General features: G+C 43.4%; 1 protein-coding gene across 2 annotated transcripts in view; it reads left to right on the top strand.

Moving 5' to 3' along the window:
* Positions 1-26,483, top strand: part of mogs (mannosyl-oligosaccharide glucosidase) — a 68,746-nt gene that overhangs the window by 3,538 nt on the left and 38,725 nt on the right. For both annotated transcript variants that reach the window (XM_073041989.1, XM_073041990.1), the window contains exons 2-3: positions 9,739-10,107; positions 25,311-25,531. In XM_073041989.1, the coding sequence (XP_072898090.1) occupies positions 9,747-10,107; positions 25,311-25,531 (582 nt within the window). In that variant the 5' untranslated portion in view covers positions 9,739-9,746. The remainder of the gene's footprint in view (positions 1-9,738; positions 10,108-25,310; positions 25,532-26,483) is intronic.

The following is a 26,483-nucleotide window of genomic DNA, read 5'->3' as shown; positions in this document are numbered from 1 at the left end:
CCAAACATTTATCGAAATTTCTCTTATATTTTCATAGAACATAGAAAATCTATAGCACATTACAGGCCCTTCAGCCCACAATGTTGTGCCGACTATGTAACCTACTCTAGAAACTGCCTAGAATTTTCCTACTGCATAGCCCTCTATTTTTATGAGGTCCATGTACCTATATAAGAGTCTCTTAAAAGACCCTATTGTATACGCCCCTACAGCCTTCACTGGCAGTAGCACACTGGCACACACCCACCACACTCTGTGTGGAAAAACTTCTCTTTGACGTCGCCCCTCAGTACCTATTTTCAAGCACTTTAAAACTATGCCCGCTTGGGTTAGCCATTTCAGCCTGGGGAAAAAGCCTCTGGCTATCCACACAATCAATGCCTCTCATCATCTTATACACCTCTATCAGGTCACTTCTCGTCCTCCATCGCTCCAAGGAGAAAAGACCAAGTTCACTCAGCCTATTTTCATAAGGCATGCTCTCCAATCCAGGCATGTAAATCTCCTCTGCACTCTCTACAGCATTCACATCCTTCCCGTAATAAGATGACCAGAACTGAACAGGTTTATTCCTATTTCCCTTGAGCAAAAAAACAATATTAGCGACCAACTAGTCTTCCAGCACCGCCCATTGCTGGTGAAGATGTGAAGAAGTTGGTCAAGGGCCCAGCAGTCTCGCCGCTCACCTCTCTCAATAACCTGAGGTATCTCCCATCTGACCCTGGGGACGTAGCCATCTTAATATTTTTCAAAACATCCAACACTATCAGAATCAGATTTATTATCACCAGCATGTGATGTAAAATTTGTACATTTGCAGCAGCAGTTCAATGCAATCCATAATCTAGCAGGGAGAGAAAATAATAATAAATAAAATAAAACCTAATAAATATATAAGTAAATCAATTAAGTATATTGAATAGATTTTTAAAAAATGAGCGAAAACAGAAATACTGTATATTTTTAAAAAGTGAGGTAGTATCCAAGAGTTCAGTGTCCATTTAGGAATCAGATGGCAGAGGGGAAGAAGCTGTTCCTGAATCACTGAGAATGTGCCTTCAGGCTTCTGTACCTCCTACCTGATGGTAACAGTGAGAAAAGGGCATGCCCCGGGAGCTGGAGGTTCTTAATAATGGACGCTGCCTTTCTGAGATGTCACTCCCTAAAGATGTCCTGGGTACTTTGTAGGCTAGTGCCCAAGATGGAGCTGACTGGTGCACAACCTTCTTTCTTTATCTTGTAATGCCCTAGCATCAATGTTCCCTCTTAATTGTTTTTTACAGCTGTCATGGACCAACCATTACTCTGAGCAGGAAATTTTTACATAGTCAGAAAATTGCGCAGCTGACCTTTTTTGTGATATGCATACTATGAATAGATGAAGAGTAGAGTTAAAAGGTGGAAGAAGGAAGGGAGAAACATAAGGTGATAGGTGAAACTGGGGTGAAGTAAAGCGCTGGGCAGTTGACTGGTATAAGAGATACAGGGCTAGAGTAGGGGATATCAGGCTCTAATAGGGGAGGACAGAAGGCCATGGACGAAAGAAAGGGGGGAATGGGGGGAAGGAGCACCAGAGGCAGGCAACGGGTCCTATACTCAATAAGTTGATTTATGAAAGCCAGTGTACCAAAAGCTTTCTTTATGACTGACTACCTATTTCATGACTTTCAAGGAATTATGGATTTGTATCCCCAGATCCCACTGCAGTGTCTTACTAATCACTGTATAAGTCCTACCTTGGTTTATCCTCCCAAAGTGCAATGCCTCATTTGTCAGACCATTTTTCCATTTGGTCCAGATCCCAATGCAAGCTTTGATAGTCTTCCTCATCGTCTACAACATTCCGAATCTTATTGTCATCTGCAAATTTGCTGATCCTGTTTACCACATTATCATCTAAATCATTAATATTGGATGACAAACAACAGTGGACCATATACTGACACCTATGGCACATCACCAGTCACAGGCTTCAAGTCAGAGAGGCAACCAACTACTACAACTCTGGCTGATCCCACTAAGCCAGTGTTGCATCAAGTTCACTACTTCACCTTGAATCCCATGCGACTTAACCTTCTGCAGCAGCCTCCCGTGACTAGAGGTAATGGGTTAAGGATGAAAAGTGAAATGTTTAAAGGAAACATGAAGGGGTAACATCACTTAAAGGGTGGTGCGAATGTGGAACAAACTGCCAGCGGAAATGGTAGATGCAGTTTCAGTTTCAACATTTTAAGAGAATTTGGATAGGTAAATGTATGGGGGGGTTGTAGAGGGCTATGGTCCAGGAGCAGGTTGTTGGTCTGCTTTAGTGCTCTATGACTCTTGACTTTTTGCATAAATGTAGAAATCATCCACCACCTTTTCTTAACCGTATAACCATATAACAATTACAGCATGGAAACAGGCCATCTCGGCCCTTCTAGTCCATGCTGAACGCTTACTCTCACCTAGTCCCACCGACCTGCACTCAGCCCAAACCCTCCATTCCTTTCCTGTCCATATACCTATCCAATTTTTAAAAAATGACAATACGGAACCTGCCTCTTCCACTTCTACTGGAAGCTCGTTCCACACAGCTACCACTCTGTGAGTGAAGAAGTTCCCCCTCGTGTTACCCCTAAACTTTTGCCCCTTAACTCTCATCAACTATCCTGGTAACCTCCTTGAAAAACTACATAAGTATTGTTTAACCTGTATATAACCTGTTTAACCTGTATAATAAGTATTGTTTAACTTAACCTGTTCTTCAATAGATTTGACACTGTGGCCCCTGCCCATCCCCCACATGATTCATCTGTTGTCGGCCCCCAACCAACACATACTCCACTCTCCCTTCCTACCCCTCCTCACAGCCCCCCACCCTGCTCTCGTGACGACACCCCTCCCTCACCTGAAACCACCACGGTGGGCTTCACAGCTGAACAGGTGAGAAGACAGCTGAAACATCTCCATCCAAGCAAGGCTGCAGGCCCAGATGGTGTCAGCCCCAGGGTGCTCAAAGACTGTGCCCCCGAGCTATGTGGAGTACTTCACCATGTTTTCAACCTGAGCCTGAGTCTCCAGAGGGTTCCTGTGCTGTGGAAGACATCCTGCCTCGTTCCTGTGCTGAAGATGCCACGCCCCAGTCGCTCCAATGACTACAGACCGGTGGCATTGACCTCCCACATCATGAAGACCCTGGAGAGACTTATTCTAGAGCAGTTCCGGCCTATGGTTAGGCCACAGTTAGAACCCCTCCAGTTCGCCTATCAGCCCCGACTAGGAGTTGAGGATGCCATCGTCTACCGGCTGAACCGTGTCTACACCCACCTGGACAAGCCGGCGAGCACTGTGAGGGTCATGTTTTTTGACTTCTCCAGTGCGTTCAACACCATCCACCCTGCTCTGCTGCATGAGAAGCTGACAGTGATGCAGGTGGATGCTTCCCTGGTGTCATGGATTATTGATTACCTGACTGGCAGACCACAGTACGTGCGCTTGCAACACTGTGTGTCAGACAGAGTGGTCAGCAGCACTGGGGCTCCACAGGGGACTGTCCTGTCTCCCTTTCTCTTCACCATCTACACCTCGGAGTCTTGCCATCTTCAGAAGTTTTCTGATGACTCTGCCATAGTTGGATGCATCAGTAAGGGAGATGAGGCTGAATACAGGGCTACGGTGGAAAACTTTATCACATGGTCACATGGTGCGAGCAGAATCATCTGCAGCTTAATGTGAAAAAGACTAAGGAGCTGCTGGTGGACCTGAGGAGGGCTAAGGCACCGATGACCCCTGTTTCCATCCAAGGGGTCAGTGTGGACATAGTGGAGGATTACAAATACCTCGGGATACGAATGGACAATAAACTGGACTGGTCAAAGAACAGGCTGTCTACAAGAAAGGTCAGACCAGTCTCTATTTCCTGAGGAGACTGAGGTCCTTTAACATCTGTCGGATGATGCTGAGGATGTTCTACAAGTCTGTGGTGGCCAGTGCTATCATGTTTGCTGTTGTGTGCTGGGGCAGCAGACTGAGGGTAGCAGACACCAACAGAATCAACAAACTCATTCGTAAGGCCAGTGATGTTGTGGGGGTGGAACTGGACTCTCTGACGGTGGTGTCTGAAAAGAGGATGCTGTCCAAGTTGCATGCCATCTTGGACAACGACTCCCATCCACTCCATAATGTACTGGTTAGGCACAGGAGTACATTCAGCCAGAGACTCATTCCACCAAGATGTAACACTGAGCGTCATAGGAAGTCATTCCTACATGTGGCCATCAAACTTTACAACTCCTCCCTCAGAGTGTCAGACACCCTGAGCCAATAGGCTGGTCCTGGACTTATTTTTCCACTTAGCATGATTAACTTATTATTATTTAATTATTTATGGTTTTATATTGCTATATTTCTTCACTATTCTTGGTTGGTGTGGCTGTAACGAAACCCAATTTCCCTCAGGATCAATAACATATGTCTGTTTGTCTGTTTAGGCTCAATCTACCACACACACACAACCATAAACAAGAAAATCTGAGCAACACAGACAAAATGCTGAAGGAACTCAGCAGGCCAGGCAGCATCTATGGAAAAAAGTACAGTCGACATTTTGGGCTGAGACCCTTCAGCAGGACTAGAGAAAAAAAGCTGAGGAGTAGATTTAAAAGGTGTTGGGGGGGGGGGGAGAGAGAAACAGCAGGTGACAGGTGAAACTTGGAGGGGGAGGGATGAAGCAAAGAGCTGGGAAGTTGATTGGTGAAAGACAGAAGGGCATAGAAGAAAGAAAAAAGGGGAGGAGCACCAGAGTGAGGTGATGGGCCGGCAAGAAGATAAGGTGAGAGAGGGAACGGGGGATGTGAAATATGAAAGGGGTGAACTGGGGTGCATTACTGGAAGTTTAAGAACTCAATGTTCATGCCGTCAGGTTGGAGGCTACTCAAACAGAATATAAAGTGTTGTTCCTCCAGCCTAAGTGTGGTCTCATCACGACAGTGGAGGAGGCCAAGGGTGGATATATTGGAATGGGAAGCGGAATTAAAATGGGTAGCCACTGGGAGATCCTGCTTGTTCTGGTGGATCACGTGATCTCCCACAAAACGACGTTGACAATCCCTAATCAGGTCCTGTCTATCCAATACTTACACATATATCCTGTCCCTTAAAATGCCTTCCAATAATCTACCTATTGCAATAACAGGCTCACCAGCCTATATAACCATATAACAACTACAACACGGAAACAGACCATCTCATCCCTTCTAGTCTGTGCAGACTCTTACTCTCACCTAGTCCCACTGGCCTGCACTCAGCCCATAACCCTCCATTCCTTTCCTCTCTATATACATATCCAATTTTACTTTAAATGACAATACCGAACCTGCTTCTACCACTTCTACTGGAATCTCATTCCACATAGCTACTACTCTCTGAGTAAAGAAATTCCCCCTTGTGTTACCCTTAAACTTTTGCCCCCAACTCTCAAATCATGTCCTCTTGTTTGAATCTCCCCTACTCTCAATGGAAAAAGCCTATCCACGTCAACTCAATCTATCCCCCTCATAATTTTAAATACTGGTACCTCTATCAAGTCCTCCCTCAACCTTCTATGCTCCAAAGAATAAAGACCTAACTTTTTCAACCTTTCTCTGTAACTTAGGTGCTGAAACCCACGTAACATTCTAGTAAATCTCCTCTGTACTCTCTCTATTTTGTTGACATCTTTCCTATAATTCGGTGACCAGAACTGTACACAATACTCCAAATTTGGCCTCACCAATGCCTTGTACAATTTTAACATTACATCCCAACTCCTATACTCAATGCTCTGATTTGTAAAGGCCAGCATACCAAAAGCCTTCTTCACCACCCTATCCACATGAAATTCCACCTTTATTCTATGCCTTTAGAACCATTATTCCTAGATCACTCTGTTCTACTGCATTCCTCAATGCCCTACCATTTAATATATATGTCCTATTTGGATTAGTCCTACCAAAATGTAGCACCTCACACTTATCAGCATTAAACTGCATCTGCCATCTTTCAGCCCACTCTTCTAACTGGCCTAAATCTCTCTGCAAGCTTTGAAAACCTACTTCATTATCCAAAATGCTACCTGTCTCAGTATCATCTGCATACTTACTAATCCAATTTACCACCCCATCATCCAGAACATTTCCCAGTTTGTTCTTAGAACCTTTCTTGAGCGATGGAACAACATTTGCTACCCTCCAGACTTCTGGCAACCCACTCATGACTAAGGATGTTCAAAATATCTTCGCAATTTCTGCACTAGCCTCTCAAGGTCTGAGGGGACATCTTGTCAGGCTTTAGGGAGTTATCCACCCTAATTCACCTCAAGACAGCCAGCACCACCTCTTCTGTAATCTGGATATGGTCTGTGACCTCACTGTTCCTTTTCTTCAGTTCAATTGTCTGTGTCTATCTCTAGAGTAAAGACAGATGTAAAAAAAATAATTAAAAATCTTTCTCATTTCTTTTGGCTGTAAGCTAGATGACCACACTGATCTTCAAAACGAATATTGTCCCTTGCTTTTGCTTTTAATATTACATTAGAAACCCTTGGGATTCTCTTTTGATTTGTTGAGTCAATGGTAAGAAAGGCAAATGCAATATTAGCATTCATTTTGAGAGGGATAGAATATAAGAGCTTTGTAAGACATTGGTCAGACTGCACTTGGAGTGTTGTGGGAAATTTTGTGCCCCTCATCTAAGAAAAGATGTGCTGCCATTGAGAGGGTCCAAAGAAAGTTAACAATAATGATTCTTTGTATGTGACCTACCAGCGGCATCAACACAGCTTTACCAAGAGGGATTTCTCGCAGGTCGGTGGCGTTTATTTAAAAAGGGAGCTTCAAGAGCGTTTGTCCATTGTACGTGGCCTATCAGTGACTATAATTGGAGCACCAATCATGAGTTAGTTAGCAGGGAAGGTTCAGGCATAAAAGGGAGATACTGCCAAGCGGAGCAGTCATTGACAGAGTGATCTGAGACAGAGTGGTAGGGCTTTGGCTCATTCGGGCTTTGCAGATAGCGGTTTGAGGCGAGGTAAGTTACCTGTGAGGAATAGAAACAGGAAGTATGTCTGTGAGGCCAGTGTTCTATACTGGGTGTCAAATGTGGGAAGTCCGAGAGAGTCCCAGCCTTCTAGACGGCCACATCTGCACCAGATGTATTGAGCTGCAGCTCCTTCGGGACCAGGTTAGGGAACTGGAGCTGCAGTTTGATGACTTTTGTCTGGTCAGGGAAAGTGAAGAGGTGATAGAGAGGAGCTATAGGAAAGTAGTCACACCGGGGACTCGGGAGACAGTTAAGTAGGTAACAGTCAGGAGAGGGAAGAGCAGGGGTCAGAGCTAGAGAGTACCCCTGGGGAAAGCAACAGTGGCCGTGCCTCTGGCACAGAGTCTGGCCTTGTGGCTCAGAAGGGTAGGGAAAGGAAGAAGATGGCAGCAGTGATAGGGGACTCTATAGTTAAGGGTTCAGAAAGGTGATTCTGTGGACACAGAAAAGAAACACGGATGGTAGTTTGCTTCACAGGTGCCAGGGTCCTGGCTGTTTCTGATCGCGTCCACGATATCCTGAAGTGGAAAGGTGAACAGCCAGAGGCTGGTACACATTAGTACCAATGACATAGGTAGGAAAAGGGAGGAGGTCCTGAAAGCAGACTACAGGGAGTTAGGAAGGAAGTTGAGAAGTAGGACCTCAAAGGTAGTAATCTTACAATTACTGCCTGTGCCATGTGACAATGAGTATAGGAGTAGAGTGAGGTGAGGTTAAATGCGTAGCTGAGGGATTAGAGCAGGGGGCAGGGATTCAGATTTCTGGATCGTTGGGGCCGGCATGATGTGTACAAAAAAGATGGGTTGCACTTGAATCCAAGGGGAACAATATCCTGGCAGGGAGGTTTGCTAAGTCTATTGGGGACAGTTTAATCTAGAACCGCTGGGGGGTGGGAACTGAACTGAAGAAACAGAGGAAGGGGCAGTTGGCTCAGAAATAAAGAAAGCTTGGAGTCAGTGCAAGAGGGAAGATAGGCAGGTGATAGAAAAGGGATACACTCAGACTGATGGTTTGAGATGTGTCTATTTTAAAGCAAGAAGCATCATGAACAAAGTGGCTGAGCTTAGAGCATGGATCAGTACTTGGAGCTATGATGTTGTGGTCATTAAAGAGACTTGGATGGTTCAGGGGCAGTAATGGTTACTGAGAGTGTCAGGCTTTAGATGTTTCAGCAAGGAAAGGAAGGGAGGCAAAAGAAGTGGGGGTGTGGCACTGCTGATCAAAGATAATGTCACTGCTGTAGAAAAGGAGGAAGTCATGGAGGGATTATCTCCTGAGTCTCTGTAGGTGGAAGTTAGAAACAGGAGGGGGTCAGTAACTCTACTGAGTGTTTTTTATAGACCACCCAATAGTGACAAGGACATCAAGGAGCCGATAGAGAGACAGATTCTGGAAAGGTGCAATAATAACAGGGTTGTCATGGTGGGAGATTTTAATTTCCCAAATATTGATTGGCTTCTCCCTAGAGCAAGCGCGTTAGATGGGGTAGAGTTTGTTAGATGTGTTCAGGAAGGTTTCCTGACACAATATGTAGATAAGCCTACAAGAGGAAAGGCTGTACTTGATCTGGTATTAAGAAATGAACCTGGTCAGGTGTCAGGCCTCTTGGTGGGAGAGCATTTTGGAGATAGTCATCACAGTTCAATTTCCTTTACCATAGCATTGGAGAGAGAGAGGAACAGACAATTTAGGAAAGCGTTTAATTGGAGTAAGGGGAAATATGAAGCTATCAGGCAGGAACTTAGGAGCATAAATTGGGAACAGATGTTCTCAGGGAAATGTACAACAGAAATGTGGCAAATGTTCAGTGGATATTTGCGTGGTGTTCCGCATAGCTACTTTCCAATGAAATGAAGAAAGGATGGTAGAGTTTGTATGTTTCTGTCAGGATTAAAGGGAAAGTGAATAAGAATAAGGAACCTTGTTTCTCGAGGGATATTGGAACTCTGATATCTCCAGTCATAACCCAAACACTGCTGCTACAGAACAACCATTACATTAGCAGTGAAAACTTTCCCAGGGCGTTACACCTGATATATGCGACCTTTTTCTTTACCAGAGCTCTCTAAACCTGTTAGCCTTGGCTTTTGTTCTAACAGGAACAAAGTCCTCCAATTTACTAAGCATTCCTTTGCCAGAAAATAGCCTACCCCAATCTACACTTGGCAGATCCCTTCTGATGCCATCAAAATTGGCCTTTCTTCAATTTAAAATCTTAACCCAAGGGCCAGACTTGTCTTTCTCCATAATTATCTTGAAGCTAGTAGAATTATGATTGCTAGATCTGAAGTGTTCTACACAGACTCTTGTCATCTACCCTGTCTTGCTGTCTAAGAGAGATCCATTATAACGCTGTCTATTTGGGATCTCCACACATTGATTAAGGAAATTCGGATTCATACTTATCCTCATTCAATTGTGATTGTTGTTCCCTAAATGTTCTCTCACTGAATGGCCAGTCACCTGGTCAGGCTCATTCCACAGTACAGGATCTGGTTTACTCTCCCCTCCAGATTTAAGAAACACAAACCTATGAATAGGTAGAAGATGGACCACGTGCTGGCTGATGTGACAGTTTAAATTGTCATTTTTGTTGGCACAGACATGGTGGGCTGAAAGGCCTGTGCCTTTGCTGTACTGTTCTATCTTCTATATATGCTATGTTCTCTCTTCCCCCAGAGTAAAGAATGGCACGGCAGAGGCTGAAAAAAGAGAGGCTGCTTGATACAAAAGTGGATGGTAAAAATGGAAAGAATACAGGAATTCATAAGAAGGCTCCAGCCAAGGAGAAGAAGAAAAAGTCCAACTTGGGGAATATCTTCATCAACATAGCAATCGTTTTATGTACTGTGAGCTGTGTCTGGTTTTGCTATGCTATTTACATGAGATCGTGGTTTGCTAACAGAATCATAACACCTCACCCTTCATTCAGGATATTGAACAGCAACAGCTCTAGTCCCACATTGTCACCAGAAAGATACTGGGGATCGTACCGACCTCAGGTATACTTTGGAATGAAAACACGGAGTCAGAAATCCATTGTAACAGGTAGAGTGAATTTATTGTATCATGACAGGCAGGTTTTCCAAGTCTTGTGTTCTTTTGTGAGTGTCCATGCTTAATTTTAAGTGGCATAGAAAAGGCACATGGAAAAACAATATTGCGTGATCATGGGAACTTAAGTATGTAGGTAGACTGAGAAAATCAGGTAGGGCTCTGTGAGAAAATGGATTTGTGGAATGTCTACAAGGTGACTTTTTAGAGCTTGTGGTAGAGCCCAATAGGGTGGCACGATAGCATAGTGCTTAGTGCAACGTAATTGCCAGTCAGGGTTCTGTTCCACTGCTGTCTAAGGAGTTTGTACAGTACTTTGCAGAACTCTTAGGCCCCCTAGCTCAACTCTCAGTAGCACATGGCACATGCGTCATTCTAGAGAATACTCCCCTGGAGGTCCTGCTTTTCAGCTTTCTACCTAACACCCTATATTCTCTCTTCAGGACTTCCTCTCTCTTCCTATCTATGTCATCGGTGCCAATAAGCAAACTGGCTGGTCACCCCACCCTTTACAATGCTTTTAACCTACTCCGGATCAATCTAATCTTTTCTTCCTGCATAGCCCTCCATTTTACTTTCATTAATGTGCCCATATAGGAATCCTTTAAGTATCCCTAATGTATCTGCCACAATTTCTACCCCTACACCAGGCAGCATATTCCATACGTTTACTACTGATGATTATATCAACAAAATACAAATTTTTCTGAACTACAGCTTTTTGATACCACCACTGAAACAGATCAAAGAAGAAATGTATCAATAAACAATGAATTGATTCAAAATATGTTACAATAATTCATCAACATATTTTATCAGAATAGTATACCTACACCTAACTGGCAAAGACAAATTTCCAAAATAAATGTCTAACTCACCAGTGAATTGCAGTGTTTCTTGAGCCGAGTTGTAGTTAACCTAAATACTTTCAGGGCTATTCATTAAGTGTAGTGTATGAATACACTTCTCAGTTACCACTTTCATTGCATCAGTAAGAGGTTCCAAAAGTGGTTTTAGTTACATAAAGCATAAAAGAGAGACTAAGGTGGCCATTGGACTGCTTGTAAATAATGCTGGGGATATAGTAATGAACTTTGAAGTACTTATTTAATTCCCCCACCATTGCGCTTGGGTTCCTCCTTCACATGTCAGAAATTTGAGAGTCAGAGCCAGAGTGAGTATTGTGGCCATTACTAAGGAAACGGTGATGGGGTTGCTGAAATGCTAAAGGTGGAAAGATCAGCTGGACTAGATGGACATGTTACAGTTGGTTAAGATGTTGGTGAGACCTAATTTGGAGAATTATGTGCAATTCTGGTAAACTACCTGCCTAGAAAGATGTCGATAAGATTGAAAGAGTTCAGAGAAAATTTACATGGATGTTGCTGGGATGTGAGGACCTGAGTTATAGGGAAAAATTGAATAGATTAGGACTGTATTCCCGGACATATAGGAGAATGAGGGGAGATTTGATACAGGTATAAAAAATTGAGAGCTATAGACAGGGTAAATGCAAGCAGGCTTTTTCTACTGAAGTTGGGTGAAGTTATATATGGAAGTCATAGGTGTGGGGTTGAACCTGAGTTGCACTGCAAACGATCGCCAACGGGAGTACATAAAGAGAGCTACCTTTTCAGTCAGGTCCACAATCTAGAGTTAAAAGGCACAGCTTCGCAGCAGTTCCTCAAAGAGTTGCACTGCAACCAATTTCCAAGTGGGATTCATTAGAAAGGGCAAATAAAAATAACACATGCAAGCAGAGCGGCAGAGTGTACTGGTGTTTAGAGTTGCTTAGGCACGGTGCAGTATCTGGTCATTTTCTTTTTTCTTATTTGTTCATTCCTCCTCTGTTAGGGCAGGTGAATGCATGGCTGAGGAACTGGTGCAGGGGGCAGGGGATCTGATTTATGAATCATTGGGATCTCTTCTGGGAAAGGTGCAACCTGTAGAGGAGGAACGAATTACACTTGAATCTGAGGGGGACCAATATCCTTGCGAACAGGTTTGCAAGAGTTGTTTGGGAGGATTTTAACTATTTGGCAGGGGGATGGGAAACAGAGTGATAGTGCTGAGGATGAGGTAGTAGGTTTACAAACAAAGTGTGTAGCGAGGCACTGAGAAAGGAGAGGCTGATGATAAGGTAGAATTGCAGTCAACAGGGTGAGTTCTGTCGTAAAAGGTGGACAAAATCAGGAAGGGTGAATAAAAGACTAAAGGTGTTATATTCATGCGCAGTATACGGAATAAGGTATCTGAACTTGGGGCATGTATGCTGTTCTAGGCATCACTGAATTGTGGTTGAAAGAATATTATATCTAGGAGCTTAACGTCCAAGAATACACATTGTATCGAAAGGACAAGCAGGTCGGCAGAGGGGATGGTGTGGCTCTGTTGGTAAAGAAAAATGAAATTGAATCATTAGAGGTGACATGGGGTTGCAAGATGTTGAATTATTTTGGGTAGATCTAAGGAAATGCAAGGGTAAAAAGACCCTGGGAGTTGTATACAGACCCCCAAACAGTGATAGGGATGTGCTGTACAAAAAACAACGGTAAATACAAAATGCGTGCCAAAAGGGCACTGTTACAATAGTCATGGGGGATTTCCATATACTGGGAAATTGGAAATTCAGGTTAGTGCTGGATACCAAAAGGGGTAATTTCTAGATGTTGCTTTAGAGCAGGTTGTGGTTAAGCCCACCAGGTGATCATCTATTCTAAATTGGGTGTTGTACAATGAGCCAGAATTGATTAGAAAGCTTAAGATAAAAGAACCCTTAGGGCCAAGTAATCAAAATATGATAGAATTCGCCCTGAACATAGAACATAGAAATTTACAGCACATTACAGACCCTTCAGCCCACAATGTTGTGCTCACCATGTAACCTACTCTAGAGACTGCCTAGAATTTTCCTAGCACATACCGGTAGTCCTCTATTTTTCTAAGCTCCATGTACCTATCTAAGAGGCTCTTAAAAGACCCTATTGTATTCGCCTCCACCACCGTCACCGGTAGTGCTTTCCATGCACCCCCCACTCTCTGTGCAAAAAACTTACCCCTGACCTCCCCTCGGTACCTATTTCCAAGCACCTTAAAACTATACCCTCTTGTTAGCCATTTCAGCCCTGGGAAAAAGCCTCTGGCTATCCACATGATCAATGCCCCACATCATCTTACACACCTCTATCAGGTCACCTCTCAGCCTTTGTCGCTCCAAGGAGAAAAGGCCAAATACACCCATTCTTCTCACCTGAAATTTAAGATAGACAATTTAAAGTCAGATGTATCAGTATTGCAGTGGAGTAAAGGGAATTACCCAGGCATGAGAGAGGAGTTGGCCAAAATTCATAGGAAAAGAACACTGGCAGGGGTGAGAGCAGAATAGCAGGAATTTCTGGAAGCAATTTGGAAGGTACAGGATGTATACACCCAAAGAGGTCAAAGTATTCAAAAGGAAAAATGACCCAACCTTGGCTAACAAAAGGTCAAAGCCAATATTAAAGCTAAAGAGAGGATATATAATAGAGCAAAATTTAGAGGGAAGTTAGAGGATTAGAAAGCTTTTACAAACCAACAGAAGGCAACTTAAAAAGTCATTAAGAAGGAAAAGATATGATACCAAAGTAAGCTAGCCAATAATATTAAAGCAGATACCATAAGTTTCTTCAGATACATAAAGTGTAAAAGAGAGGGAAGAGTGGATATTGCACCGCCAATAAACGATGCTGGAGAGGTAAAATGGGGGACAACAAAATAGTGGACAAACTGAATGAGTATTTTGCATCAGTCTTCACTGTGGAAGACACTGGAAGTTCTAGAGTGTTAGGAGTCATGAAGTGTGAAATTACTAGAGAGAAAGTTCTCGGGAAACTGAAAAGTCTGAAGGTAGATAGGTCACCTGGACCAGACGGTGCCCACCCCAGGGCTCTAAAGGATGCTGAAGAGATTGTGGAGGCATTCGTAATGATCTTTCAAGAATCACTAGGTTCGGGAATGGTCCCGAAAGTCAGGAAAATTGCAAATGTCACTCCACTCTTCAAGAACGGAGAGAGGCAGAAGAAGGGAGAATTATAGGCCAGTTAGTCTGACCTCAGTAATTAGGAAGAGAGTTGGGATACCTGGGTATTTCTCTGGTTGGCAATCAGTGGTGAGCGGTGTGCTGCAGGGATCGTTGCTGAGCCCACAACTGTTCATGATATACATTAATGATCTGGAAGAGGGGACTGAGTGTAGTGCATCAAACTTTGCTGATGACACTAAATTGAGTGGAAAAGCAAATTGTACAGAGGATACGGAGAGTCTGCAGAGAGATATAGATAGGTTAAGTGGGCAGGGGTCTGGCAGATGGAGTACAATGTTGGTAATGTGAGGTCATCCACTTTGGAAAGAAAAATGGAAGATCAGATTATTATTTAAATGGTAAAAAGATTGCAGCATGCTTCTGTGCAGAAGGACTTAGGAGTGCTTGTGCATGAATCACAAAAGGTAGGTTTGCAGGTGCAGCAGGTTATCAAGAAGGCAAATGGAATGTTGGTCTTCATAGCCAGAGGGATTGAATTTAAGGGTGGGGTTATGCTGCAACTGTACAGGATACTGGTGAGGCAGTATCTGGAGTACTGCATGCAGTTCTGGTCCCCTTGAAGGATATACAGGCTTTGGAGGCAGTGTACCAGGATGATTCCAGAGATGAGGGGGTTAGACTAAGAGGAGAGATTGAATAACCTGGGACTGTACTCGCTGGAATTCAGAAGGATGAGAGGAGATCTTGTAGAAACATAAAATTATGAAAGGGATAGATAAGAAAAAGGCAGGCATTCTGGCATTGTACCGGATGACTGGAAATTTGCAAAGTTGCACTCCGTGACTTAAGAAGGGTGGGAGGCAGCATAAAGGAAACTATAGATCTGTTAGCCTGACATCAGTGATTGGGAAGTTGCTGGAATCAATTGTTAGGAATGAGATTACGGTGTACCTGGAGGCACATGACAAGATAGGCCAAAGCCAGCATGGTTTCCTGAAAGGAAAATCTTGCCTGAAAAACCTACTGCAATTCTTTGAGGAAATTACAAGCAGGGTAGACAAAGGAGATGCAGTAGACATGGTGCAGAAGGCCTTTAACAAGGTGCTGCACATGAGGCTGCTTAGCAAGATAAGAGCCCATGAACTACATGAAGGTTAAAAGAATAGGTGGAATATGGCTGATTGAAAGAAAACAGAGAATGGGAATAAAGGGATCTAATTCTGGCTGGCTGCCAGTCACCAATCAAATTCCACAGGGGTCAGTGTTGGGAATGCTGCTCTTTACAATGTATGTCAATGATTTGAACTACGGTATTAATGGATGATACAAATTTGCCAATGATACAAAGATAGGTGAAGGAATGGGTAGTGTTGAGGAAACAAAGCGCCTGCAGACAGTTTAGGGGAAGGGCAAAGAAGTGGCAAATGAAATACAATGTTGGGAAGTGTATGTTCATGCACTTTGGTGGAAGAAATAAACGGGCAGATGATTATTTAGATGGGGAGAGAATTCAAAATGCAGAGATGCAAAGGGACTTGGGAGTCCTTGTGCAAGATACCCCAAAGGTTAACCTCCAGGTTGAGTTGGTTGTGAAGAAAGCGAATGCAATGTTGGCATTCATTTCTAGAAGTATAGAATATAAGAGCAGGGATGTGATGTTGAGGCTCTATAAGGCACTCATGAGACCACACTTGTGTTTCGGGTTCTTATTTCAGAAAGGATATATTGACATTGAAACATAGAAACATAGAAAACCTACAGCTCAATACAGGCCCTTCGGCACACAAAGTTGTGCCGAAAATGACCCTCTTAGGAATTACCAGAGTTACCCATAGCCCTCTATTTTTCTAAGCTTCATGTACCTATCCAAGAGTCTCTTAAAAGACCCTATCGTATCTGCCTCCACCACTGTTGCTGGCAGCCCATTCCACGCACTCACTACTCTCTGCGTTTAAAAAAATTTACCCCTGACATCTCCTCTATACCTACTCCCCAGCACCTTAAACCTGTGCCCTCTTGTGGCAGCCATTTCAGCCCTGGGAAAAAGCCTCTGACTATCCACATGATCAATGCCTCTCATCATTTTATACACCTCTATCAGGTCACCTCTCATCCTCCATTGCTCCAAGGAGAAAAGGCTGCGTTTACTCAACCTGTTTTCATAAGGCGTGCTTCCCAATCCAGGCAACATCCTTATAAATCTCCTTTACACCCTTTCTATGGTTTCTACATCCTTTCTGTAGTAAGCCGACCATGCTGGGCAGTACTCCATCTGCCACTTCTCAGTCCAGTTTTGCATCCTATCAATGTCCCGCTGTAACCTCTGACAGCCCTCCACACTATCCACAACACCCCAACCTTTGTGTCATCAGCAAACCTACCCATCCCTCCACTTCCTCATCCAGGTCATTTATAAAACTCACAAAGAGTAAGGGTCCCAGAACAGATCCCTGTAGCACACCACTGGTCACTGACCTCCATGCAGAATATGACCCGTCTATAACCACTCTTTGCCTTCTGTGGGCAAGCCAGTTCTGGATCCACAAAGCAATTTCCCCTTGGATCCCATGCCTCCTTACTTTCTCAATAAGCCTTGTATGGGGTACCTTATCAAATGCCTTGCTGAAATCTATATACACCACATCTACTGCTCTACCTTCATCAACATGTTTAGTCACATCCTCAAAAATTCAGTCAGGCTTGTAAGGCATGACCTGCCTTTCACAAAGCCATGCTGACTATTCCTAATCATATTATACCTCTCCAAATGTTCATAAATCCTCCCTCTCAGGATCTTCTCCATCAACTTACCAACCACTGAACTAAGACTCACTGGTCTGTCTCTATTCCCTTTCTTGAATAAGGGAACAACATCTGCAACCCTCCAATCCTCTGAAACCTCTCCCGCACCCATTGCTGATGCAAAGATCATCGCCAGAGTCTCAGCAATCTCCTCCCTCGTCTCCCACAGTAGCCTGGGGAAAATCTCATCCGGTCACAGCAACATATCCAAATTGATGCTTTCCAAAAGCTCCAGCACATCCTCTTTCTTAATATCTACACGCTCAAGCTTTTCAGTCCACTGCAAGGCTACACTACAATCACCAAGATCCTTCTCTATAGTGAATACTGAAGTAAAGTATTCATTAAGTACCTCTGCTATTTCCTCCAGTTTCATACACACTTTCCCACTGTCACACTTGATAGGTCTTATTCTTTCACGTCTTATCCTCTTGCTCTTCACGTATTTGTAGAATGCCTTGGGGTTTTCCTTAATCCTGCCCACCAAATCCTTCTCATGGCCCCTTCTGGCTCTCCAAATGTCCTTCTTAAGCTCCTCAAATAAGTTGCTGAGGCAGGATCTTCCCTTCATGAAATCATGCTGGCTTGGGCCTATCTTGTCATGCACCTCAAGGTATTTCATAACCTCGTCCTTGGAGGATCGACTCCAATAACTTTACAACTACCGATGTCAGACTAATAGGTCTGTAATTTTTTTTTTGCTGCCTCCCTCCTTTCTTAAACAGCGGAACTACATTTGCGACCTTCCAGTCCTCTGGAACCATGCCAGAGTCTATTGATTCCTGGAAGATCATTTCCAATGCCTCCACAATCCCCAATGTCACCTCCTTCAGAACCACCTAGCAAACTCAACCCCATCTAAACCCCTTGCTCTAGGGAGATGCCAATCAAAAATGGGGAAATTAAAATCTCCAATCATGACAACTCTGTTATTATTACACCTTTCCAGGATCTGTTTCCCTATCTGCTCCTCGATGTCCCTGTTCTATTGCCTATAAAAAACACCCAGTAGAGTTATTGACCCCTTCCTGTTCCTAACTTCCACCCACATAGACTCCGTAGACAATCCCTGCATGATGCCACCTTTTCTGCAGCTGTGATACTATCTCTGATCCACAGTGCCATGCCCCCACCTCTTTTGCCTCCCTTTCTGTCCTTTCTGAAAAATCTAAAACCTGGCACTTGAAGTAACCATTCCTGTCCCTGAGCCATCCAAGTCTCTGTAATGGCCACCACATCATAGCTCCAAGTACTGATCCACGCTCTAAGCTCATCCGCTTTGTTCACTATACTCATTGTGTTAAAATAGACACATCTCAAACTATCGGTCTGAGCACATCCCTTCTCTATCACCTGCCTATCCTCCCTCACACACTGTCTCCAAGCTTTCTCTATTTGTGAGCCAACCGCCTCTTCCCCAGTCTCTTCATTAGAGGGAGAGCGTTCAGAGAAGATTAATGAGAATGATTCCAGGAATGAAAGGGTTACCGTATGAGGAGCATCTAGCAGCTCTTGAGCTGTATACCTGGAGTTCAGGAGAATGGGGGGGGGGGGGGGTCTCACAGAAACATTGTCCCACTTGGTGGCACAATAATATCAGCACCGGACTCTGGAGCGAAGGTTCTCGAGTTGGAATCCAAGTCAGGTTGAGCGTCGAGCTAGCAACTCGACCTCATAAAAGCAAGAATAGCTTGATACGGAAACACCGTCATGACGGTGCCCCGATAACTCCACTGCCGACTTAAGGGCTATTTTTCTTCTTCATAGAAATATTCCAAATGTTAAAATCTTAAATGTATCTATTTTAATGCTAGGAGCATTGTAAGAAAGGTGGATGAGCTTAAAGTGTGGATTGATACCTGGAATTATGATGTTGTAGCTATTAGTGAAACATGGTTGCAGGAAGGGTGTGATTGGCAACTAAATATTCCTGGATTTAGTTGCTTCAGGTGTGATAGAGTAGGAGGGGCCAGAGGAGGAGGTGTTGCATTGCTTGTCCGAGAAAATCTTATGGCGGTGCTTCGGAAGGATAGATTACAGAGCTCCTCTAGGGAGGCTATTTGGGTGGAATTGAGGAATGGGAAAGGTGTAGTAACACTGATAGGAGTGTATTATAGGCCACCTAATGGGGAGCGTGAGTTGGAAGAGCAAATGTGTAAGGAGATAGCAGATATTTGTAGTAAACACAAGGTGGTGATTGTGGGAGATTTTAATTTTCCACACATAGATTGGGAAGCTCATTCTGTAAAAGGGCTGGATGGTTTAGAGTTTGTGAAATGTGTGCAGGATAGCTTTTTGCAACAATACATAGAAGTACCGACTAGAGATGGGGCAGTGTTGGATCTCCTGTTAGGGAATGCGATAGGTCAGCTGACAGATGTATGTGTTGGGGAGCACTTCGGGTCCAGTGATCACAATAGCATTAGCTTCAATATAATTATGGAGAAGGACAGGACTGGACCTAGAGTTGAGATTTTTGATTGGAGAAAGGCTAACTTTGAGGAGATGCGCAGGGATTTAGAGAGAGTGGATTGGGTCAAGTTGTTTTATGGGAAGGATGTAATAGAGAAATGGAGGTCATTTAAGGGTGAAATTATGAGGGTACAGGATCTTTATGTTCCTGTTCGGTTGAAAGGAAATGTTAAAGGTTTGAAAGCGCCATGGTTTTCAAGGGATATTAGAAACTTGGTTCGAAAAAAGAGGGATGTCTACAATAGATATAGGCAGCATGGAGTAAAGGAATTGCTCGAGGAATATAAAGAATGTAAAAGGAAACTTAAGAAAGAGATTAGAAAAGCTAAAAGAAGTTACGAGTTTGGTTTGGCAAATAAGGTGGAAGTAAATCCGAAAGGCTTCTACAGTTATATTAAAAGCAAGAGGATAGTGAGGGATAAAATTGGTCCCTTAGAGAATCAGGGTGGTCAGCTATGTGTGGAGCCGAGGGAGATGGGAGAGATTTTGAACGATTTCTTCTCTTCGGTATTCACTAAGGAGAAGGATATTGAATGGTGTAAGGTGTGGGAAACAAGTAAGGAAGTTATGGAACCTATGACAATTAAAGAGGTGGAAGTACTGGCGCTTTTAAGAAATTTAAAAGTGGATAAATCTCCGGGTCCTGACCGGATATTCCCCAGGACCTTGAGGGAAGTTTGTGTAGAGATAGCAGGAGCTCTGACGGAGATCTTTCAGATGTCATTAGAAACGGGGATTGTGCCGGAGGATTGGCGTATTGCTCATGTGGTTCCATTGTTTAAAAAGGGTTCTAGAAGTAAGCCTGGCAATTATAGACCTGTCAGTTTGACATCAGTGGTGGGTAACTTAATGGAAAGTATTCTTAGAGATAGTATTTATAATTATCTGGATAGACAGGATCTGATTAGGAGTAGCCAGCATGGATTTGTGCGTGGAAGGTCATGTTTGACAAACCGTATTGAATTTTTTGAAGTAGTTACGAGGAATGTTGACGAGGGTAAGGCAGTGGATGTAGTCTATATGGACTTCAGCAAGGCCTTTGACAAAGTTCCACATGGAAGGTTAGTTAAGAAGGTTCAGTCGTTAGGTATTAATGCTGGAGTAATAAAATGGATTCAACAGTGGCTAGATGGGAGATGCCAGAGAGTAGTGGTGGATAATTGTTTATCGGGATGGAGGCCAGTGACTAGCGGGGTGCCTCAGGGATCTGTTTTGGGCCCAATGTTGTTTGTAATATACATAAATGATCTGGATGATGGGGTGGTAAATTGGATTAGTAAGTATGCTGATGATACTAAGGTAGGAGGTGTTGTGGATAATGAGGTGGGTTTTCAAAGCTTGCAGGGAGATTTATGCCGGTTAGAAGAATGGGCTGAACGTTGGCAGATGGAGTTTAATGCTGAGAAGTGTGAGGTTCTACATTTTGGCAGGAATAATCCAAATAGAACATACAGGGTAAATGGTAGGGCATTGAGGAATGCAGTGGAACAGAGAGATCTAGGAATAACAGTGCATAGTTCCCTGAAGGTGGAGTCTCATGTAGATAGGGTGGTGAAGAAGGCTTTTGGAACGCTGGCCTTTATAAATCAGAGCATTGAGTACAGAAGTTGGGATGTAATGTTAAAATTGTACAAGGCATTGGTAAGGCCAAATTTGGAATATTGTGTACAGTTCTGGTCACCGAATTATAGGAAAGATATCAATAAATTAGAGAGAGTGCAGAGACGATTTACTAGGATGTTACCTGGGTTTCAGCACTTAAGTTACAGAGAAAGGTTGAACAAGTTAGGTCTCTGTTCATTGGAGCGTAGAAGGTTGAGGGGGGATTTGATCGAGGTATTTAAAATGTTGAGAGGGATAGATAGAGTTGACGTGAATAGGCTGTTTCCATTGAGAGTAGGGGAGATTCAAATGAGAGGACATGATTTGAGAGTTAGGGGGCAAAAGTTTAAGGGAAACACGAGGGGGTATTTCTTTACTCAGAGAGTGATAGCTGTGTGGAATGAGCTTCCTGTAGAAGTAGTAGAGGCCAGTTCAGTTGTGTCATTTAAGGTAAAATTGGATAGGTATATGGACAGGAAAGGAGTGGAGGGTTATGGGCTGAGTGCGGGTAGGTGGGACTAGGTGAGATTAAGAGTTCGGCACGGACTAGGAGGGCCGGAATGGCCTGTTTCCGTGCTGTGATTGTTATATGGTTATATATGGTAAAAGGCCTGAGCAGATTAGATATGGCAAAGTTATTTCCCCGGTAGGGAAGTCTAGGACAAGAGGGCACATCTTTAGGATTGAAGGACGTCCATTTAGAACTGAGATGTGGAGAAATTTCTTTAGTCAGAGGGCAGTAAATCTGTGGAATTTGATACCATGAGCGGCTGTGGAGGCCAAGTCATTTGTTGTATTTAAGGTAGAGATAGGTTCTTGATTAGATAGATAGATACATAGATAGATACTTTATTCATCCCCATGGGGAAATTCAACATTTTTTCCAATGTCCCATACACTTATTGTAGCAAAACTAATTACATACAATACTTAACTCAGTAAAAATATGATATGCATCTAAAATCACCCTCTCAAAAAGCATTAATATAGCTTTTAAAAAGTTCTTAAGTAGTTTACTTAAATACATTGAGTCCTAACCCCGGCACTTTAACATATTTTACTCCTGGCGGTTGTATTGGACATCAAAGGGTATGGAGAGAAGGCAGGGGAGTGGGGATGACTGGAAGAATTTGATCAGCTCATGATTGAATGGTAGAGCAAACTCAATTGGCCGAATGGCCTACTTCTGCTCCTATATCTTATAGGAAAGTTGTTTCCACTGGTATGTGAGAGTAAACTAGGTGACATAGCCTGAAGATTTGGGGGAGTTAATTTAGGATGCAGATGAGGAGGAACTGCTTTTCCCAAAGAGTGGTGAATCTGGAATGCTCTGCCCAATGAAGCAGTGGGGGCTACTTTAGTAAATATATTTAAGGCAAAGTTGGATAGATTTTTGCATAGTAGGGGAATTAAGGTTATGGGGAAAAGTCAAGTGGATGGAGATGAGTCCATGGTCTTATCAGCCATGATCTTATTGAATGGTGGTGTTGCTCAATGGTTCGGATGACCTACTCCTCCTATTTCTTATGTTGAAGTCAATTGTTAAGAATGTGGTTTCAGAGTACTGGAGGCACATGATAAAATGGGCCATAGTTAGCATGGTTTCCTCAAGGGAAAATCTTGCCTGACAAATTTGTTGGAATTTTTTGAAGAAATAATAAGCAGCATAGACAAAAGAGAATCGGTTAATGTTGTGTACTTGGATTTTCAGAAGGCCTTGGATAAGGTGCCACACATAAGGCTGCTTAACATGCTATGAACTCATGGTATTACAGGAAAGATTCTAGCATGGATAGAGCAGTGGTGGATCGGCAGGAGGGAAAGAGTGTGAATAAAGGGAACCTTTTCTGGTTGATGCCAGTGACTAGTGGTGTTCCATAGGGGCCTGTGTTGGGATCAGTTCTTTTTACATTACACGTCAATGATTTGGATTTTGGAATTGATGGTTTTGTTGCAAAGTTTGCAGGCAATATGAAGATAGGTGGAGGGTCAGTTTAGGAGAATGGGCATAGAAGTGGCAAATGGAATACAGTGTCGGGAAGTGTATGGTCATGCACTTTGGTAGAAGAAATAGGGTTGACTTTTCTAAATAGAGAGAAAATGCAGAAAACTGAGGTGTAAATGGACTTGGAAGTCACTGTGCATGATACCCTCAAGGCTAGCTTGCAGGTTGAGAGTGATGAGGAAGGCAAATGCAATGTTAGTGTTAATTTCAAGAGGACTAGAATATAAAAGCAAGGAAGTAATGTTAAGGCTTTATAAGGCATTGGTCAGACCACACTTATAGAGTATTGTGAGTAGTTTTGGGACATTTATCTAAGAGAGAATGTGCTGAAACTACAGAGGGTTCATAGGAGGTTCACAAATGGTTCTGTTATTGAAAGGCTTGTCACACGAGGATCATTCAATGGCTCTGGGTCTGTACTCAATGAAGTTCCAAACTCGCAATGAAACCTATGGAATGTTGAAAGGCCTCAATAGAGTGGATGTGGAGAGGATGCTTCCAATGATGGTAGAGTCCAGAGGACACAACCTCAGAACAGAGGGATGTCCATTTAGAACGGAAATGTGGAGGAATTTATTTATCCAGAGAGTGATGTACCTATGGAATTTGTTGCCACAGGTGGCTGTGGAGGCCAAGTCATTGGGTATATTTAAGGCAGAGTGTGAGAGAATCTTAATTAGTCAGTGCTTGAAGGATATGGGGAGAAGGCGAGAGATTTGAGCTGAGAGGAAACTGGATCTGCATGATGAAATGGTGGAGCAGACTTGATGGGCCAAATGGACTAATTCTGTTGCTCCTATATCTTATGGTCTAATGGATACTGTTTCGGGGAGTGGGGGGTGTGGATCAACCTATGAGGGGGAAGCTGTGGCGACCAGGTCTCTGGGACTGAGGGTGGGAGGAGAGGAGAGCAGTGGTGATAAGACATTCATTACTTAGAGCAGGCAGGAGATTTTGCGGGTGTGAAAGAGACATCCAGATGGCATGTTGCCCCTCAGGTGCCAGAGTCAGGAACGTCTCAGATCACATCCACGGCATTCTGAACAGCCAGAAGTCATGGTACATATTAGTTCTAATGACATAGGTAGGAACAGGACTGAGGTCTTGAAGGGAGAATATAGGGAGCTAGGTAGAAAGCTGTAAAGCAAGACCTCGAGGTCTAATGTGAGGGGAGGGAAGGGTTGGATTGATTGTAGAGTTGGTTAAAATGTTGGCATATAATGGTGGGCTGAAGGGCCTGTAGTTTGCTGTAGTGTTCTATTATGGATGTACAAAATGTTGATGGAACTGCACTCTGCAGCTCAGGTTACTATACTAAAGGAAGGATGTGATTAAACTAGGGAGGATGCAAAAAAATTTTCAAAAATGTTGCTGACGTGACCTGCTGAGTTCCTCCAGTGTTTTGCGTGTGTTGTTGGGATTGAAGGGAATAAATTATGGTTTTATAGATAGGCTGGCACTGTCTTCCTGGAGTGAAGGAGACTGAGGGGTGACCTTATAGAGCAATAGATGTAAGGGATTGTTACAGTGTTTTCCCAGAGTTGGGGAATCCCTAACTGGAGACATAGGTTTGGAATGATAAGGGAAAGATTTAAAGGGAACCTGAGGAACAACTACTTCACACAGAGGATGGTGGGTGTTTGGAACAAACTGCCAGAAGAAGTGGTAGAGATAGAATATAACATTTATGAGACATTTGAAAGATGCATGGGTAAGAAAGGTTTAGAGGAATTTTGGCCAAACACAGTCAAATGGGTCAAACACAGTCACATTCCATGGGTTAGCTTAGGTAGGTACCTTGGTCATGATGGACCTACAGGTAGGGCGGAAGGGCCTGTTTCTGTGCTATATATCTCTATGACTACAAAACTCAAGCATAATGTTTGCCGCCTTAATTCCCCATGTGCCTGCATGTTAACTTTCAGTAGTTATGTACAAGGACACTCAGATCAACACTAATGGATGCCACTGTAGCATAGCAGCAGCGTGACGCTATTACTTCCCAGGCTGTTCTGGAGTTGAGACTGCAATTCCCATGCCGTTCTGTGTGAATCATTGTGCTGCTCCCTATGGAATGTGTGGGTGTTCCAGTTTCCTCCCACTGTACCGGGTAGGTTAATTGAGCATTGTAAATGGTCCCGTGACATGATTAGCTTAGGGTTAATAGGGGTTGTGGGGTTGCTGAGGCACTGTGGCTCAAAGGGCCAGAAAGGCCTATTACTCCACATTGTATACTAAATTAAAAAACTGCCTTTGTTTATAATTGATCTAATGTGAACTTGTTTGTGATTTTAGGATTGATGTGGCTCCAGCAGTTCAAGGCAGAGGTGAACTTGCGCCATACATGTGAACAGGGTGATCGGCTGCCCAGCTATGGCTGGCTAATGCATGATGGCATCAACTTTGGGGTGCAGGAAATTAAGGAGAATGATTTCATTTTAACAACTGAGTTTGTGAAACGTCTTGGTGGGCAACATGGTGGTGATTGGACTTGGAGAATTACTGCCAAACCACAGGTGTGTTCATTGTATAAAGAAATCTAAATCTTACTTTTATTATTCATGTGATAATCTATCTGCACTGAAACATCATACTGAGAAAGTTTCATTAAAAATAGAAACTCCACACCGAAGTACTCTTCCACATGTATTGTTCCTCAACTGTCTTGTCTACAAGCCACGTAAAGCACTACATCTATTCAGATCATTTTTCCTGATTTCATTTGCAGTCATTTCTTCGCATCATCTCTCTGCAAATGTGATCTTTCAGTCAAAGTCATGAAGTCACCAGTACCACATGAATGTGTGCCTGAAGAGTTAGTTCGGGAGGCAGGGAATAAGATTTTTGATCTCTTCTGGGACACAGGTGACCTGTACCAGAGGGCAGTGTGCACCTGAGCTGGAGAGGTCCAATATCTTGGCAGGCAAATGGGCTTGTACTACTCAAGAGAGTTTAAGCTTAATTGGCTGAGAATGAGATCTAAGCAGCAGTGATGTAGATGGGAGACTGAAAATTGATACAAAATTGAGTGGGAGCCAGAGAACGGGGTCAGAAAGTAAAGTGAAGTGATTGAGTAAAGTGCAGGTTTGCAGGTGCAGCAGGCCATCAGAAGGTAAATGGGATGTTGGCCTTCATTGCTAGAGGGATTGAAATTAAGAGCAGGGAGGTTATGCTGCAACTATACAGGATACTGATGAGGCTGCACCTGGAGTATTGCATACAGTTCTGGTCTCCTTACTTGAGGAATGAAATACTGGCAGTGGAGATGGTGCAGAGGAGGTTCACCAGGTTGATTCCAGAGATGAGGGGGTTAGACTATGAGGAGAGATTGAGTCATCTGGGATTGTACTCACTGGAATTCAGAAGAATGAGGGGATCTTATAGAAGTAGATAAAATTATGAAAGGACTAGATAAGATAGAGACTAGATAAAGTTGTTTCCTTTGATAGATGAGACCAAAACTAGGGG

The sequence above is a fragment of the Hemitrygon akajei genome, chromosome 4, assembly GCF_048418815.1.
Source record: "Hemitrygon akajei chromosome 4, sHemAka1.3, whole genome shotgun sequence".
Taxonomy (NCBI): domain Eukaryota; kingdom Metazoa; phylum Chordata; class Chondrichthyes; order Myliobatiformes; family Dasyatidae; genus Hemitrygon; species Hemitrygon akajei.
The sequence above is the reverse complement of the archived record's forward strand: the minus strand, read 5'-3'. Positions and strand labels throughout refer to the sequence as shown.